The 20,274-nt window shown below is 32.6% G+C and overlaps 2 protein-coding genes, 1 long non-coding RNA gene and 1 pseudogene across 4 annotated transcripts; 1 reads left to right on the top strand and 3 right to left on the bottom strand.

Moving 5' to 3' along the window:
- LOC104701587 lies at positions 235–2,591 on the bottom strand (annotated as a pseudogene).
- LOC104701586 (methyltransferase-like protein 7A) lies at positions 2,861–4,499 on the bottom strand. Of its 2 annotated transcripts, none has more exons than XM_010417297.1 (6): positions 4,137–4,499; positions 3,902–3,997; positions 3,598–3,816; positions 3,406–3,502; positions 3,256–3,318; positions 2,861–3,151 (listed from the first exon to the last, which is right to left on the bottom strand). In XM_010417297.1, exons 1-6 carry the CDS (start codon positions 4,371–4,373, stop codon positions 2,955–2,957), a joined length of 909 nt encoding a protein of 302 aa, XP_010415599.1. In that variant the 5' UTR covers positions 4,374–4,499; the 3' UTR covers positions 2,861–2,954. The 2 variants fall into 2 exon arrangements, with proteins under 2 accessions (XP_010415599.1, XP_010415600.1); XM_010417298.1 differs by having other exon boundaries at positions 3,091–3,178.
- On the bottom strand, positions 4,593–6,893 carry LOC104701585 (methyltransferase-like protein 7B). Its single transcript, XM_010417296.1, has 6 exons — positions 6,576–6,893; positions 5,795–5,890; positions 5,492–5,707; positions 5,309–5,405; positions 5,162–5,224; positions 4,593–5,057 (listed from the first exon to the last, which is right to left on the bottom strand). Exons 1-6 carry the CDS (start codon positions 6,822–6,824, stop codon positions 4,861–4,863), a joined length of 918 nt encoding a protein of 305 aa, XP_010415598.1. The 5' UTR covers positions 6,825–6,893; the 3' UTR covers positions 4,593–4,860.
- LOC104701583 lies at positions 15,895–17,497 on the top strand. The gene is made up of 4 exons (XR_753843.2): positions 15,895–16,123; positions 16,198–16,381; positions 16,499–16,601; positions 16,688–17,497. It is a non-coding gene; the product is annotated as an uncharacterized LOC104701583 (long non-coding RNA).

Genomic DNA, 20,274 nt, shown 5'->3' with positions numbered 1-20,274 from the left:
GTTTCTAACCTTTTGTTCTTACTTCCGTTGCTGCAGGCTACAGCAGTACACCCCACAGAGACGATTTTTTCCCCCGTATCTGACATTAACTGACAATTTTGCAAAAGAAAAAATTGTTGTGTAGTCTCTAGTTATACACATTTCTGGTAGAAAGAGGGGTCAAGTATTTACATGCATGACATGTTTAAAGTGGAGACTGTGGAGAGAATATTAAGCACTAATCATAAAAGAACTTCTAAACCAAGATGCATGTCCATCTCTCAAATCTTACACACGAGTCCATGACCAAGCATGGGCTTTTGATTTATCTCATATGTCTTAGCCGAAACTAGGCCAGGTTTAGTTCACACATAAACCCAACAAAGCCAACCAGTTGGCAAAAATGTTTTCATAGGGCCACATTTATCTTACACAACAGGAGTGGCAAAATGTTTCAAATACTGGGAATCAATTTGCATAAAAAAGGAAAATGAAGTCAGAATTTGACTAGGCATGAGCCTTCCTTGTACGCTACTCCATAGACATGAGGTCTTATAATCCAAGGGAAGCTATAGATTGCCGTATTGTTGATCTCTGCACCACCACCAAAACCGGCAGCCGAAATGAGTAAGTCGGTTTTTCTTGTCAGATGGCATCCATCTGCAACTATTTGCTGTACTGGATCCAAAACATTCTGAACATGCCTAAAAAACAGATCCATCTACACCCCAAAAAAAAAAAAAAACTTTGCATTTTCATATTTTTGTCTCTACAGCTTGATTTCAGAAGGTTTGATGTCATAATTATGTGAAATACCTTCAGCTGCCACATGCTCGATGAATAGAAAGACCCCTCCCGGCTTCAGCACTCGCTTGATCTCTGAAAAAAATAAAATAAATACTCCATGGAAACTATGTTTCAGCATATATAGGTAATAGGTTCTAGTTATGATACAAGTAGAAAGACTTACCATTGAGTGTTTGAGTGACATCTGAGACAGAGCATAAAACAAGTGTGGCAACCACTGCATCCACAGAGGCATCATCTAATGGTATAGCTTCTCCAACCTATAGACAGACAAGATTAACAACAGAGAAGTTATATATCAAAAGATTATAAAAGGATAGCTCTCACACCTAAACAGATCCGTATAACACTTACTCCTTGCATGAATCTAAAGTTTTCAGGTTTCATCCCAGCTTCCCTTGCAGATTCACAAGCGTACTTTTCCATTTTGTGATTCGGGTCCATACCAAAAACACATAAGTTTTCATTACCCGCATAGTACTTCAGATTAGGACCTGTACCAACACCAATCTCCAGTATTGTTTCTGCTTTACCAGCCAAATGATCGAATAGTTTCCTCTTGTAATCGGTGATCTTACCAAATAACACAAACATAAAAGTCCGGTTATGAGAAGGTATAACGAATAAAAAACTGAGATCTCAAGAAATGGATCAACATATGATGCATTCAAGTCACAAAGACTGACCTCTGCTTCATAAGATCGCATTCCTGTGCTCAAGAACCAAGCAAAAAACTCTTTATACCAATCTGGTCTCTGAGGATGAAATATTTCTGAATCGTCCTGATGCAGATGAATCTTGGTCAATTACATTTCCTCCACATGTCAAGTATATAATAGTACTTTATCATTCACAATATTTGTGCCAAAGAAACACAATCTTTACTAGCAAAATCGTGTCACACAAGTAAAGAGTTATAAGCCTATACACAAGATGCATCTAGGAGAAAGATCTATAGAAATAAAAATCACAAAATCGTGTCACACAAGTAAAGAGTTATAAGCCTATACACAAGATGCATCTAGGAGAAAGATCTATAGAAATAAAAATCACAAAATCGTGTCACACAAGTAAAGAGTTATAAGCCTATACACAAGATGCATCTAGGAGAAAGATCTATAGAAATAAAAATCACAAAATCGTGTCACACAAGTAAAGAGTTATAAGCCTATACACAAGATGCATCTAGGAGAAAGATCTATAGAAATAAAAATCACAAAATCGTGTCACACAAGTAAAGAGTTATAAGCCTATACACAAGATGCATCTAGGAGAAAGATCTATAGAAATAAAAATCACAAAATCGTGTCACACAAGTAAAGAGTTATAAGCCTATACACAAAATGCATCTAGGAGAAAGATCTATAGAAATAAAAATCACCTTGGAACGTGAAGCATTAGGAGAACATATGGGAAGAAAAGGCATCGTCGGGCTAGCTGCTTTAAGAAAATGTTTTCTTCCACATGAACATAACCTGTTGGAGGAGGAGGAGCCTGAAGGAAGCTGGTGATGACTCTTTAGAGTTTCAGCACGAAGATGATCTCGTGAAGCTCTAATCACTCTGCGAGGTGAGTATGAGTATGTGAGCGTTGATACCAGTGAGGAAGGCGATGAAAGATCTTGAGTCATCATCATCATCATAATGACCACAATGTTGCATACAAGATCAGATCTAGTCTTTACAATGTCTTCAGCTTTCTAGGGAATAATTTAACTCATCTCGGTAGGTGTGAAACCACACCTCGAAGATTTGTTTATGTTATAATTTAGAACATTCAAAGATGGCTGAAGCATTTGAACTAGATATTGTTGTTTTATTCTATAAGGACACCAATCTCAATAATATACTCATCATACTATATAGATTGGTGTTCCTTATAGAATAAAACAACAATATCTAGTTCAAATGCTTCAGTCATCTTGAATGTTCTAAATTATAACATAAACAAATCTTCGAGGCACTCGCTGTTCTAGTTGGGATTCAAATCTAATTCGCTGTTGTTTTATTCTATAAGGACACGAAGTATGTTATTATAACATGAACAATTCAAATCTCCGGTTTATTAACAGAGATTAAACTAGATATTGTTGTTTTATTAACAGAGGCATCATTAACATTTATTTATATCATTGAAATATACAATCATCATCATCATTAACATTTATTTTAACTGTAAGCAATCCCATAGACATGAGAGCTTATGTAAGCAACGCTAGAAATGGATGCCTTTTTAACATCTGCACCGCCATTGAACCGGGCTTCTAAAATGGATTCTCCGGTGTGCCTTGTCAAGTGGCATCCATCGGCAACGACTTGTTGCAATGGGTCCAACACATTTTGCACCAACCTTAGAAATGTACCATCTGCTCAGCAACCAGAAAATCCAAACACTAAGATTTATAAGTTTTATTTATCATTTCTCTACTATATATGTACTCAGATGGAAGTTTTTAGTTGAAAGAGGTACCTTCAGCTGCAACATGTTCAATGAAAAGATAAATTCCACCAGGTCTTAGTATCCGTTTGATCTCTGTTAATAAATCAGAGAATTCAAACTGTTTCTAAGCATTGTTATCTTCTCCTAAGATGTTGGATTTAAAGGAAGTAAAACAATTACCGTTGAGCGTCCTAGTGACATCTGAGACAGAACAAAGCACGAGAGTCCCCACGACTGCATCAACCGATGCATCTTCTAACGGTATAGATTCCCCAAGCTAAGGACCAAAATAACATGAAAATGTAGCATCAGGGGATGCAACAAGAGGGAGCAATGAGTCTATATATATTTGATCAATACCACAAAGATTACCGCGTGAATGAATGTAAAGTCTTCCGATTTGATCCCCGCTTCTGCAGCGGATTTGCGTGAATAACTCTCCATCTTAGCGTTTGGATCAACACCAATAACAGAAACGTTTGGAATAGCTGTGTAGTACTTGAAATTGGGACCTGTACCAATACCAATCTCCAAAACTATTTCTGCTTTCCCAACCAAATTATCAAAGAGTTTAGTCTTGTAATCTGAAATCTGACAAAAGCAGAACACAGTAATATGACAAAAGGAATGTAAAGAGATCAAAAGAAAGAGAATCTAAACTAATAAAGAAACCAACCTCTTTCTCGTATGATTCCATTCCTGTATCCATAAACCAAGCAAAGAGCTCCTCATACCAATCTGGCTTTGGTGAACGCAGTCTTCTCAAATCCTCCTGATTATAATGAGTTTTTACATCAAGTTTGGGGATTTCTTGATTTCTACATCAAGAAATCAAGAAAATGCGACATTCCAATGAAATATAAACCGTGAACCCCAATTACAAATCATGAAGAAAATAAAGAATCTTGAACCGTTGAGGTAGAAGCAGAGGATCCAGAAGCGTGAGAGGGAGAGATGGGAAGTAATGACATAGCTCCAAGGAAATGCCTTCTTCCACAGGGACATAATCTGAAAGATGAGACAGGATCTTTCGTAATGAGATTATTATGGGTTTTGCCGGAATCTCGTAAAGCCCTAATCTTTCTTCGAGGTGAATGTATGATCGTCGAGAAGATCGGTGCAGAATATGAGAAGTGCAAGATCGCCATTTTCAACTGTAAAAAAACTCAAAAATACTCATAAGGGTGACGTAATATTGAAGATAGGGTTTCAGATTCTGTCCACAAATCAAATCTTTTTATGTAAGGTTTTTATTAGTAGCTTTTTTCTAATAATTGGCATTATATTAAGTAATAAGAATCAATCCACAAATTTGATAGTTTAGAAAAACAGAGTCTTGAAACAGAGCCTGTTAAGAACAGAGAAGGTCTAAAAATCTCACTCACTTGTATTAAACTCAAACCATAAGGTCTCGTTACATAGAGAACTTGACTCATTACAAACAAAATAACCGAAACAAAATAGAAAACTACACGTTTTCTATCTCTTACAATATAAGGGAGACTTACTAATTTCAATTTGAACTTAGTCAAATTGTTTTATTGTTTCCAAACATAAAAAGAGACTTATATTTTATTATTCTTCACCAGATTCTTGAAACAGAGGACTCTAGAAGAGTCGGCAAATTAATGATAATTAATTATACGCGACTCCGTAGATATGAGGGCTCAAGTGGTAGAAGCTAGTAAGAGAAACCTTGTTGATATCTACACCACCAGGGAACTCAGCTTTTAATAGTGATTCTCCTGTGGGTCTTATTAGATGACATCCATCAGCAACGACTTGTTGCACTGGATCCAACATATTCTGCACCATCCTCAGAAATGATCCATCTACAAACACAACCAAAAAATAAAGAAAAAACTTTTTCGATTAAGCATTCATAATTACTCTATAACTGATTCCTCCTAAGTCAAAAGAGATATAGATTTTATACCTTCAGCTGCGACATGTTCCACAAATAGGTAACGCCCTCCCGGTTTTAAAATCCGCTTGATCTCTGTAATATTCCAAATACCGATCCATTGTTAACTTGTAACAACTTATACCAATCCATTTGATTTAAAAGGAAGTAAACAAGTACCACTTAGAGTTTGAGTGACATCAGTGACAGAACACATAACGAGACTTGTAACAACTGCATCAACTGATGCATCTTCTAGTGGTATACATTCTGCGACCTATACAAAAAAAAAGATTAACAACAACATTAGAGAAAATTAATGATGGATTTTAAGGAATATATATAAAAGAGGCGGTTAATTACCGCGTGAATGAACTTGAAGTCTTCGGATTTCAAACCAGCTTCTATAGCGGATTTTCGCGCGTAGCTTTCCATTTTAGGGTTTGGATCTACACCAAGGATAGATACGTTTGGAAGAGTGTTGTAGTACTTGATGTTCGGACCAGCTCCAATACCAATCTCCAAAACTTTTTCAGCGTTTCCCACCTGACTAAAGAGTTTCTTTTTGTAACCCGCAATCTGACATAAGAGGAAATATAGGATCATAAGTAACATGACACAAAAAAAAAAAAAAATGAACTTCAAACCTCATGAAGTCACTCTAACCTCTTTCTCGTATCTTTCCATTCCTGAACTTCTGAACCATCCATAGAGCTCGAAATACCAATCTGGCTTTGGAGGACGCAGTTTGTTCAAGACCTCCTAATAACATGTAGAGATCTATTAGATAAAATACTATAACCTCTATAAACTTATATATTTATTTGGTTCCAAATTAGTGTTTAAGTTTGGCAAATATATCTGTATGTTTGATAAAAAGTTATAGGCCCGACAATATTATGAAACCATAATTTTGGAAGATTTTAGAAAATTTGGAATTTGATAGATTTTAGGGAAATTGATATGATTCATGATAAAATTCTTTCAAATCCTATCTAAAACCATGAGATTTGGATTTATGTATTTTTAATTAAACAAAATCCTCTCAAATCTTCCAAAATCTCTCAAAATTATTAAAATCCAAATCCACTAACTGTTTTGAATAACAGTAGATTTTAAAATAAAATTTTAAATCATCAGATTAATAACCGTGAATTTTATTGGACTTTTTAAAATTTATGATTAAATAACATAGAATTGGTAAAGTTTACACAAATAACTTAAAATGTCGAATTGAATACAGCCGGTAGAAATTTCATCGTAGTTAGATAGATACCAAAGGCAAGAAGATGTGTCATTAATTATGCTCGATCTGTTTGCGACCAAGGATATTCTAATATCTAGAATAAGCAAGTGATAACTTATGGTCGTTATGTTACTATATATAGCTACAATTAGTAGTTAATTGAATCGGAGGTTGGTTTAAAAGAGAAATTGGGAAACAAACCGATGAGCTAGATTGAGAAGCGTGGGAGGGAGAGATGGGAAGAAACGGCGTCGTGGTCGTAGCTTCTCCTAGGAAATGCTTTCTTCCACAGGGACATAAGCTGAACTTAGAGGAGCCAGAATCCATAGCATTAAGGATATTCTTCTGAATTTTGACAGAACATCTAACTGTTGTTCTTCTTGTTAGAGGTGATGATTTCAATATGTTCACCGAGATGGGTGAGGAAGGTGTGCAGTGTAGGATCATCATTGCTATAGGCTATAGCTCCTACTACTGCTTACTCGCTTCAGTACATTCTTTATTATTATATAGCAGTAGCACTACATTTTTGGTATTTTCTTTTTAGCTTTTTATAATAATAAACAAGATATTATTTTGGCAGTGTCTTGTTCCAATAATTCGAGCTTCTTTATCGTAAAGTAGTAAACTATTTTTTTTTTGTCAAAATGCAACTATTTAAAATTTATCAAAAAGAACCTGAAACATATCGACATCGCTGGTTGAAAAAGACCTCACTACAACAAATATGCACATTGTTAACCAGAGAAAAACGCTATCATAGGTCTTTGATAGCGTTTTCATGAGCGCTGTTTTAGGGCACTGTTATTATATGTACCCCATATACAATAGCACTTATTACGTATGCTATGTTATAAAAATATAACATAGCTTTAAGAAATTGCTATATTATCAAGATCATAATTTTGAAAAAATTTATACAACATTTGTTTTTTCGTGCTATGTTATAGTTTTATAGCATAGCTCTAATAAACTGCTGTATTATCAAGATTATAATTTTGCAAAAATTTATACAATATTTAATTTTTCGTGCTATGTTATACATATCTAATATAGCTGTTGCGAAATGCTGTTTTATCTTGTTTACTGTGCTATGGTATATTCTTTTATCATAACGTTTACCTGTACTTTTATAGCATTTTCTGATATGTGATTATAGCACACATAACCTGTTTTATAAAATCTCATAAAATCTGATTAATAAACGTCTCAGATCCAAAATACATAACAAAAGTCTCAAGAACATCAGTTTACCATCAAAGTCTCAAGAACATCCAAAATAAACAAGCAATCTCAAGTACTTAACATTACACAATAAAACCATCAGTTTAAGACATAATGACCTTGTTCTCTGGCCAAGCAATGCAGGAGCTAAGTGCATCTTCAATAATCTCTATTTCATCGGATGGCCTCCAAACTTTTACATTTTTCACCTTCACAACATCTATCCACACTTTAACTGCATTAGAACCCAAGCGAGTAAAGTGAACCTTATGTTCTGGATCATTTGTTCCCCATCGTCCTTCAGCCACAACCCTATTCTTTTCAGTTAAATCCATCAACTTGCACTTCTTATTCTCCTTGGAAATAACTTTATTAATGCGCTGCCATGTTTACAATATAAACCATCAGTCATCATATAATTAACAAAAACAACTTCATAACATATGAAAACACTTACTGGAGACTTCCTGAGAGGAGACTGTGATGGTAAAGTATTCTTTATTGGTGATATTGGACCCGTTGCATCATCAACAGGAGACTCAGAACCAGATGCAGACTTAGAAGACATAGATGCAGATTTGGCCTGCGATGCAGCCTTTGAAGCTGTTGCTGAAGTTTTGGACTCTGTAGCAGACTTAGAAGCTGTGGCTGCAGACTTGGCCTTTGATGCAGACAAAGAAGCATGTGATGTAGCATTCTGACCAGTTGGAGTTGAGGGATTTTCAAAATCAACCTTACTCAGGGGCCAAGATACGTAAGCCATCAAACAGTCCTCAAGAAATGACATTTCAGCTGTAGGTCTCCATAGTGATGTATCAGGCTGCTTTACTGAATCCACAAATACTTTAACTGCTTTTGGTCCAAGAGGAATTCCGTTAACCAACGCACTTGGTTCTTGTGTCTCCCAACGCCCCTCAGCAACAATGACGTCACCCTTAGACAAATCCAATAGTTTACATTTGTTTCCTTGTATACCCTGTTAAACACAATCAGTAAACAAATCCAATATAATTAATTAGCATTATAGACAGGGGTAATACATTGCTAACACATTGCTAGAAATTATAAATACCATAGGGGCAATGTCTTCCATTTGGATGTTGTTGTCTACCAGTCTACACTTATCAGTTGGCCATGCGATTATATGTCCAACAGCTTCTTTCATATGAAAGATCTTTTGTGCAGGTCTCCATAGAAATGCATCTGGTTTATATGCAGCTTCAACTAACACTTTGAGATCATAAGGGCCAAGACGACAGTCATTCACTATGTCATCCGGATCAGAAGAAAGAATCCGACCCTCACCAACATTTTCATCAATGTCAGACCAATCAACAAACACACACTTAGGATGTGCTCTTTTGTTTACACTCTGCAACAATTTCATGAGCAACTAAGAATCATAAACGACACTAAGAAGAATCACTTAGCTGATATGAAAAGAAGTAAGAATATGTTACTCTTGCAGCTGAGTTTTCATCCATTTCAGCTTCTGGTCTCTGTAACATAAACAAAAATAACATCAATTTATATTACTCTAACTGGCTGATGAATAGTAGAGAACTCTTAAGTATCTAACCTGATTCTTGATTCTGCCAAGTTCACTTTCCAAGGCATTGACCTGTTTTACTAATTNGGGTTTTTTTTTTATTTGGCGATTAAGTGAATAATTTCACTAAGTATTGGCGGACAAAAGTCACTTTTGTTTCCCGCTACATAATTTTCCTATCATAGCGTTAATAAGATGCTATTAAAAAGTAAGCGAAAAAAAATCTCATCTTTCATAGCAGTGACGGAAAATGAGCTATATCCGTCTGCTATCAATGTACATATTTGTTGTAGTGCCTGTTACATCCATTTCCACGTTCATGACCAACAGAAATCTTATCACTATACATTTTTCCTGTCCACAAATATATAATAATTAGATCTTGCTAGAAAATTAAGTTTAACACGTGAAATGTGAGCATGTGAATAATCTTGATTTGTTTTCTTTCCTAATGTTATTAATATAGATGACCTTTAGAGACTATGAGGATATATAGAGGTATATTACCTTAGTGACTAAAAAATTAGATTTATAACCATGATAGTTTTAAAGATAAGTAACTAAAGAAATAGAAAGAAACACAAATCAAAAGCCTCTTTTCTTTTAACTAATTAAGAAAATCGTATCACTGTTCATTTTAATGTCGACAACACTTTATCAACCCAAACGTTAGTTCTGTTCATCTGAAGTTGATGTCAACACTCTTTATTAACAACGTTAGTACTGTTCATCTGAAGTTGATGTCAACACTCTTTTATCAACCACACGTTAGTACTGTTCATCTGAAGTTGATGTCACTAGTTATTTATCATCATATAGGGTTTGAATGGTTAGTGTGGTGGGGCTGGCCAAATCAATCAGTAGTTTAATCTACCAAAAAATAAGGTGATTAGTGTGGTGGGGCTGGCCAAATCAATCAGTAGTTTAATCTACCAAAAAATAAGGTGACAGAAAACCACAGTGAACTAATTTTATTTATATATAAAAATAGTCTATAACGGTTTTTTTGTTTTCTTTCGACCACTAAACTAAATTTGATTAATGGTAAATAAATAGCAATCTAGTCCGCTGATAGATTTGTCCATTCTAACCGTCTTCACCATTTAAATTCATAATATAATTTTCTTTTGTTTGTATGAATATTTATTTATTTATATCATAAAAGCTTACATAATAGTATAATACTATATGTACATGAATAGATATCTTGTTAAAGAGTTGTTATATATATATATATAATAATATTAAAAATTAATTATGCTAGTCTTAGTTGTTTGCAGTTGGCTCTTCTCTTGGGTGTTTTGTTCGATGTGGTTGATAGCTTCTTTATTCCATCATCATGCTCTTTTGAGTTTGGTTTTATCGAGAGGTTAGGCTATATTCTTTGTCTTTTCTCTGCAGATCTGTTGAGATCTGATTGCTTTTTGTAAGGTTTTTACATAGACGATTTTGGACGATGTTGTCGTCATCGTCGCATTTAGAAGCGTTTCGAGTCTTTGCTTGTCAGGTTATGAAGTCTTTATGGTCAGAGAGATTGGTTCTCTTCATGATAGGAGGTGGTTGATCTTAGTTTAGGATTAGTTCTGGGCATCTTTGGTAGTTCTCATCCAAGTGTTTGAGGAGAAAAGTTTTTCTTGCATCCTAACTCTAGTGTATTGTGTAAGGGGTTTTGCTTGGTTGCCTAATTTTTTATTTAAGGGTTCATCCTTTTTTTGGAGTTTTAATTTCACTACTTTGTAATTTTTCCCTTCTTTTCGTTTTATGTATTCAGGATATTCTGTTTGTTCGCCGACTTAGTTTTCCTTTTTTGGATTTTAGACTTGGAGATATTTTTATTTTCTGCCGGCTAAGTTATAATTTGTCTTGTATCCTTTCTAATATTTATAATATCAGTAGAAAAAAAAATTAAAAATTAAATTAGAGTTGTGAAATTAATATACCATGACAGTTTGAGAATCTTCTGACTTGCTGGAGATTGTCGGTGCTGGTTGGTCCAACCAAACAATACCTGCTTAAACATATTAAATGTCTTTGGGTAAATTTTAAAGAGATATTCCTTAACATATCAGAAAACTTATAGATTTTTTTTGAACTTTCTTTACGTCCTTTTTAGCTTATTATTTTGTTTTGAATATTTTTTAGCTTACAATTTTTTTTTATCCTTTTTATCTTATATTTATGTTATGTGCCTCTTTAATCTATCAGGCAGTCATATTGCTTACCCTATAGTTAAGCGGGCACTCCAACCAAGAAAGTCACGGGAGTTTTTGCCTCTTGGGGCATTACTTGGGTCAAGTTAAGGTATGGAACAGAAAAAAAAAGAAAAATACTTATTACAAAAATGAAAAAATGAACCGGAAAGAAAAGAAAAATGAAAGAGTTATAAAAAAATACTTATAAAATAAAATAGAGAGAAGGATAACGATGTAACTTCACTTTATTTTGCACAGTGAAAATAGTGACACAAAGTGGGTTATGATTAACGTCTGAACACTATGTAAAATCTGATTAGTAGATGTTAAAACACATCATAATACAGTTAAAGCACGTTTTAATAACAATTAAATTAGAAAATACCAATTAAAACACATCATCTATCTATTATATTAAAGCAGAAGTGAAAAATGCTCATGTTTGCTGTGAGGCATGTATTATCATTTTGTCATTAAAGAAATATACTCTTGACGTTGAAAGATTTTGTTCCTGAACATAAATTTTCCTATTTTCGTATTAAAAATAAATCAAAAAATCGGCTGAATTAATCTAAAGGCTCTAAAAGTTATTTACAAAACGGGTATTTGCTAGATATATCCCTGTCTTTTTCAATCAAACACCCTATTAAAGTTTATTTTTACAACTATGGTTCAATTTAATTCTACAAATTTGTGATAATTAATAGGCTTACATTATTTGTAAATCGACGTTAATCTAGAAATTAATGGGCTTATACAGGAAAAAAAATCCAATGACAATACACCACCTTACTGAAAACCCTAAAAAGATAGGTTTTTTACAACTATAAATACAATGTTATCGTCTGCTTTCACCATAACTCAATAAAGAAAAAAAACTCTCTTCTCTTGAATTTATAGTTTTATAAATTTTAATAATACTTTTATCATGTTCTCAAATTTATATTTGTATTCCAATCTTTCTGTTTTTTATGATTCATCTTACTATTCTTTTTATTTTCCTATTCGTATAGTGGTTTCTTGGATAGCAAGATCCACAAATCATGAAGCTTTGAGAGAAAGAAAAACTCAACAAAGAAATAATTCCATTTAGCTCAACATGAAATAATTATATTTCTTATTGAGCTAAATGAAATAATTATGTCTTATTATATAAATCTTGATGGCAAAGTTACTCATTAACAAGATTGTGACACGTATCAAAGTTTTAAATATATTGATAAGATATGGACACATATCAAAATATTAAATGATGGAAAAAATTAAATAAATGTGAATTAAGCCACGTGAATATAGGACTGAATATTTGTTGTAATATTTACACAAATATTAATATTATGCTAATTATTTGATTTTTACTATTCTACGTGAATTAGCCACGTTTTTATTTGTTGTAATATTTAGACTAATATTAATATTATGTTAATTATTTGATTTTTACTATTCTACGTGAATTAGCCACGTTTTCTTCAATATTAGTTTAAATTAACGATTTTAGAAGTTGTGCTAGAAAAGAAAAAGGTTTTAAAAATATTTACCAAAAATAAAGAGGAATAATTTACCTATCAGCATGCGTAAGGAAATTGAGCATATGCATTATTATATATAGATGTCTATTAAGTGTTATCCCATATCAATTCAAAACCTTGAGTATGGTAGAAAATTATAAACATCAAAGAGACAATTACAAACCATGAAACATCGGAAAACCTTACTAGCAAAAGAAAACGGGGTATCATGAGTGATGATCAGATTGTTATGATCGAAAATATACTTGCAGATAAACCTCATGTAAGGTTAGATTTACCTACACTTCAAATATGGGTAGTCAAACTAAATCAATGTGTAAGTACAATATTTATATAATGCTACACATATATCTTCGATTACATCTACCTCTCTAACTATTTTCACATCTATGAATAATAGACATCATATTGTTTCAATTTTTTTTTTTTGATTTTCATTGTCTAACATTGATTACCAAAATATAAGGTTCACAAATTACAACTTCGCAACTTAAACGATGGTAAAGATTTTTATTCAATTTGTCTTATACAATTTTTAAACATCTCCATCTAAGAGATTTTATTATCTTTGGCTTATACAATTTTTGAATACTTCCATCTGATCCAAAAAAAATTAACCGCAGGATTTACAACAAAAGATCAAGATCAACATGAAGATCTCTAAAAGCAAAAAGGGCAAAAAAACATGGTAAAAATTCAAATTATGTAACCTTACACGTAATTAGTAATATGCATAATGTATTGTTCCAAGATATTTTTTCGTAATAATTCTAACATTAGAAAACCATGTTCGAGATCTTTATAAAAATCTAGCATATAATATTTTTCTTTTTATGGACTAAAAATATTTGAAACTAAGCTAAAAAGTGTATTCTTTTTTTTCCAGGAAGAAATAAAGAAAAATACAATGATTTGGTCAATGTAATTATTGCAAGTTTTGGTATGGAAATACGAAAGTCTAAAACAGAGTGGAAAAGAGTTGAAATTCTCGATTTGTTGTCAACAAGGACGAGTTGTCTTGCAATAATCGTGACCACCTCCAACTTACTTAGATGACATACTGTCACGGTCAGCATCGTTTTGGAACAATATACAAGCATATAATTCAATGTTTGTTTTTACATCAATGGGTGGAAAAATTAACAATATTATCAATTCATGAAACGGCCCTTTTATTTTTCGTTTGCATGGTCAGAATTACCACAAAATTGGATCTCTGCTACCAGTTGAAGGAGATCTTCCACGTTTTGCACAGCTATATGTATATGATACTGCTCATGAAGTTCAAAACCGTCTCAATGCACTTGCCAAAGGAAAAAATAATGAGTTAGATGAAGGAATTCTGAGTGGATTGATAAAAATGCTTGATGAATATAATGACTTAGCTAAAGTGTTCAGAATAGCTAGAGATAGATACGAATCTGGATCTAAAGAAGAATTTTCCATTAGGCTATTGAAAAATAAAGAACGTGGCAGACAATTTGACCTTCCACAAGGAGATGAGATTGCTGGACTTATTGTAGGTGACATGTCTATCCCTAATTCTGACAGAGATATTATAGTGCAACCTAGAATGGACAAACCACAGTACATCAGTTTTTTGCATCCATCGTACATGTCACTACAATACCCTTTGTTGTTTCCATATGGTGAACAAGGTTATACTGAGAAAACCATTCCATATAGCTTAGAAGGATATGCTACTAAGAGGTCATATATTACAATGCGAGAGTATTATGCATATCAAATACAAACCAGGTTAACATCTCCAGGAACAATTAATAGTCTGTTCAGGTCGTCTTTACCACTAATATGTGGTTGATGCATATACCGCTATTGAACAAGAACGTATGAACTTTTATCAGTTCAATCAGAAAAAGCTTAGAGATGATTTGTACAATAATGTATGTGATGCAATTGTACAAGGGGATGCAGATTCAAAAAAATTAGGCAATAGATTAATTCTACCATCTTCCTTTACAAGAGGCCCGAGATACATGGTAGAAAATTATCGAGATGCAATGGCACTATGCAGATGGTATGGAAATCCAGACCTTTTCATTACAATAACTGCAAATCCAAAGTGGAAAGAAGTGATTGATCATATTAAAATGGATGGTAACGAGAATGCAAATGATAGACCTGACATTGAATGTCGTGTATTTAAAATGAAATTAGAAGAACTTCTTAAGGATCTACAAGATGGTGTCTTCTTCGGTCCTATCACAGCAGGTACTATTATAATTTATTAAAAAATATTATAAAATTATTATTTCTTACGAAACACTAATTTATTTTCCTATATTTTTTTTAAAAAATAAACAGTTGTTCACACAATTGAATTCCAAAAAAGAACACTTCCTCATGCACATATACTTGTATGGCTACAAGAGTCAAAACAAAATCCAACTCCAGAAGATATTGATAGTTTTATTACCTATGAGTTACCAGATAAAGAAGAAGATCTAGAGGGTTTCCTATTGGTTGAACAACTAATGATGAATGAACCATGCGGGCCAAAGTGTATGGATAATAACAAGTGCACCAAAAAATTTCAAGACCATACAATGACATCACAAGTATAAGTGAAGCTGGCTATATTACTTACCGTAGGAGATTTGATGAAACAAAATTTGTCATGAAAGGCAACACAATGCTTGATAATCGCTACGTTGTGCCTCACAATCTTGCCCTCCTAGAAAAATACAAAGCTCACATCAATGTAGAATGGTGCAGTCACTACAAGAATATTGAGTTTTAATAGCATTATAATATAGCAGTTTATGTGTTATTGCTATGCTTGACTTACCCGTAACTTATTTATAGTGTTTCTATATTTGGAAACGCTATAATATATTGGTGTCTTCAAAAGATTGTACTTTCTCTTGGTATTTATTGTTTTTTACTCTAGATATTTTTATATTTCTCGTTTTAAAAATTTAGAAAATCATTAATTGTTTTTTTAAGTGTCGCCCCTCAAACATTTGACCTAAACACACTCAAATCTCAGATCGATTATTCTTTTCCACTTCCTCTCACTTCTCCTCTTTGTTTCTTTGTCTCTTTTCTCCCCTTCTTCACCATATTTTCTCTGCCACAAATACACTTTCCACCGACACCACCAATGTCTTTATCTTCGTCGACCCTCCTTATCACCAACCATTCAGCCACTGAATCTCAACATCAATTTTCATGCCTTAGATCTGAGTTCCTTCGCTAGATATGACCATCTCTCCCATTCATACTCCCAAATCTGTAAGAAATCTAAAATTCGATGTCTGGATCTATGATTTTTCTTTAGTATTTTAAATGATTGTGTTTGGATTCAGATTCTTCTTGAACCTTCAAGGAAATCTGAAGAGATTTTAAAAGTGGGTGGTATTGGTTCTGAAGTTGATGAAACAGCGGTGGAAGCTTTGGCCAAGATGAAGCGTCTCTTGTTCTTAAAGAGACTAATAGCAAGATCTATCAAGACTGCTAAAGATTATGCTTGGTGGTGTGAATTTTAATGAGGTGAGAATTTTTCACAAAAGCTTATGTTTTTAAACTTCAATGTTTTATTTGTTGTTTAGCTCAAATTATTGTTTAATTTTTTTCTCTATGTAATGGCGTTGTTGTTTTATTTGATAGATCTTATGAAAAATGAAAGATTTGTATATAGAGAAAAATCCCGTTGATACCTATTTTCAGGAAGGATCTTATTTAACAGTGACAACATAACTTTGATGAACATGTAAGTAGCACACTATCTTTTCTTTTTCAATTCTATTTTATGATATAAAATTTTGATTTGTCACTTAACGTTTCTATGTTAACAAGGGAAAGTGATGTTTGTCTCATCAAGATATGCTCTGGCGAAGTTATTTCTGACCACAAATGGGAAAGTGTTGATAAAGTAAGAAGATTTATGTTGAATGAAGATGGAGAATTTGAAGTAAGAAGACATGTGTTGAGTGAACCCTACATTTCTCTATCCGACGTTATTAAAACTCATTATTCTTGTAGTGAGTAGTAGGTCATCTGCCATAAAATATCTTTTCAAATATATCACAAAAGGAGTAGACATGGAGACAATGAAGATAGAGAAACAACAAGCATTGGATCAAAATAAAGGAGATAGGGAATCAGAAGAAGAGATCAATGAGATAAAAAAAACTATTTGGAGTGTCGTTAGCTCTCTGCATGCAAAGCTACTTGGCGAATTTTTGCGTTCAAAATACATGAACGAAAACCGGCAGTAACAAAACTACAGTTACACCTTCCAGGCCAGCAGAGAATCGTTTACCCTGAAGGAATCAGTCTAGAATACATTATGTCAAAATATGGCATCGAGAAAACAATGCTTACGGAATACTTTCAGATGAACTTACTTTATCTAGAAGCAAGAGAACTTACATATATTCAGTTCCCTACAAAATAAAATACGTGTGGGATTCAGATGGGAAAACATGGTCAGAAAGGAAGAAAGGATTCAGCATAGGAAGAATAGTAAATATTCATCCAACAGCAGGAGACTTGTATTACTTGAGAATGCTGCTAATGAAAGTAAAAAGGTCGACAAGCTTTGATGATTTACTAACCGTTGATAATGTAAAACACAAATTATTCAAAGCGGCATGTTATGCAAATAATTTGTTATTTTCTCAGTTTTAGAATAGAAGTAATAGTGGATGATGGAGATGCATCAGCAACTTTTGTTATATTTAACAAAGAGGCAGAAAAAATCACTGGAACAACTGCAGAAATCATAATAGCTCTAAATTATATAAAATATATTACTGTATGGATTAATATATTAAAATTATAAATTCAATTAACTGTTATCCTATTATTCACATAGATAAAAAAATGAGTTGGGCGAACATAAGTTAGAGGACGTTCCCACATGTGTGCATTATATTGTTGGAAAAACTTATTTATTCGAAATTCAAATTAAAAATATGATTTTGATGCATCATATCAAACTTTTACAGTCACGAAGATTATAGACCAAACAAAGGTAAATAACATATATATTATGATGTGTTATGTTTGCTAAATACAATAGATTATTTCACTTAACATATAAAAATGGTTTGTTTTTATGTGTTTAGACAAGTTCGGACGATGTCAATTGAAGAACCAAACGTGAATACCGTGACGAACGTCAAGGACCAATTGATGATCAACGGAAGAAACAAAGAATTGAAGACTGAATTTGATTTTTATTTTTTTATAAGTTTATGCATAACAATAGGTTTTTAAACAATTATTTAAATTTGGTTTGAACTCATTTTTAGGATAACTTTTATTATTAATTATCAAAGAAACATAAGTAATACAAACAATGGGATATCATGATTGTTTGGTTAATAGTTATTTAAATAATATGTTATTCGATAATTAACATGTAAAACAAATAATATATTATTCTAATTTAAAGCAATAGTAACAATATGTAAAACAAAAGAATAGACACCCCTAATAAACACACATAAATTTATCTTTTACAATTATATATAATATATTAATTAGAAGCTCAATATAACTTGAGCATCGCACGGATCCATATCTAGTTTTTTATAAACTTAAAGTGATAAACATGGAAATAATAACATTTTAGTTATCTTTTCAAGTAAAATAAAAAGATATTTATTAGAATTTTACATATTCGAAACGATTAGGATGTAAATAAGTATTGATTAAAAAACTAAATTAACATATAGAAGAGATATATATGTTATATATTTACATATATCTATTATTATAAATACATAAATTTTATATTATTATTTAATTTTATATATTTAAGAATATATAACAATTTCTAAGGTTATATATATAGACGTCGGTGAGAGCATATAATCCACAATTTTTACTGGAGAGTCTCGAACATATCCAAGATTCTTAAAAAAAAATTTGTTATCGTTTATATTCCATTTTTATTATGTTTGCATATCTAATTATAATTATAATTACTGGTTTCGTTTAGTGCATGTTATATAATTACTGATCGTGTTTCACGTTTGAATCCTTCAAAATACGAATAGAAAATCCGGGTTAAAATCTTGTGTTTATGGGTAGAAAAATCTCTCCAACTTAGTTCAACCCTAGAGATGGTTTCAACTGATAATCAGGTTTGTTAGATATTTTTAATTGTTAATTAATTACTAAATCGTTTGAACATGACACTTATCCATATTTAATAGTAATATGATTAAATTTCTTTTATTTAATAGGGTAAGAAGATCTAGTGTAGTTTTCGTGGTGATGTTTATGACAGATTTGTGTCCAAATTTCATGTTGCCTATTGGATTGAGCTTGAAAACTTTAAAGTTTTGTAAACAAAGGACTTATTCAAATTTCATGTTGGCGACAGTCGACTGTGTCTCTGACATTGGATCAATATGGATCATGCAAATCTACCACTCATCGATACAAGATTATTATTTTGTATAAGACCAAGATTCAAAAGACTTTGATTGTTGGAGGTCAAGAATATTATGATTTTATCTATTATAATCGAATAATAAACAGCTTTTATTGTGATGATTACTTGGTCGGTAATTTACTTTTGCACCATACTTTTAAATCTCCCGTAATTGACTACTATTCTACTATGCATTATTTTGATATGAGTTTACGTCTTAAATTTAAAGATGTCATTGGAGACGTTACCAATGTTGGAAAATTCGATACTTGGGATCATATGAAAAACTTGATGGTTCCAAATAACGGTAGTAAGTATGAGTTTAGATCACAAAGTGATCATATTCGTCAGTTGCTAAAGATTTGTTGCCGAAGTGGTTTGGCCAAGAAGGTGAATGATTCTGATTATTATTGATCACAAGATTCTCATTCTGATGATACTGACTCGGATGATGTTGACTCTGGTGGATCCAGAAACAAAGACGATGATGGAGACAAATCTGATGAGGATTATTACCAAGAAGAAGAAGATGAGGGATTTTATGAAATAATGGATGAAGAAGATGTTGATAGTGATGTCGATGAAGAGGAGGACACTGATGATACTGAAAACGACGAATATAAAAATGAATCATGTGAAGATGCTGGGACTGAAGAAGAAGATAGTGACGAGCAGGATTCTTTTTCAAAAGAGAATGAATCATAAGAGTACTCCATGTACCATAAAATTTCTTTTGAATTTCGTGACTCCAGGTATTTGGTTTTAAACATATGATAATATTCATCGGAACACAAATCCTATGGAACCTATATATATATATAAACATATAAACGTTTCTTTGAATTTATTTCTTTTTGTGGCAACCTTTTGACGTGTGAGTTTTTTGGAATAGCGGCTGTCAATTTCTACAAGACATACAAAACTTCCTTAGGTGAAAGCCTCATTTGTGTTATTCGATGGGGTGTAACTGATGTTTTCTAAGGTACATACTTTATTT

Source organism: Camelina sativa, chromosome 7 (genome assembly GCF_000633955.1).
Source record: "Camelina sativa cultivar DH55 chromosome 7, Cs, whole genome shotgun sequence".
Classification (NCBI taxonomy): Eukaryota; Viridiplantae; Streptophyta; class Magnoliopsida; order Brassicales; family Brassicaceae; genus Camelina; species Camelina sativa.
The sequence above is the reverse complement of the archived record's forward strand: the minus strand, read 5'-3'. Positions and strand labels throughout refer to the sequence as shown.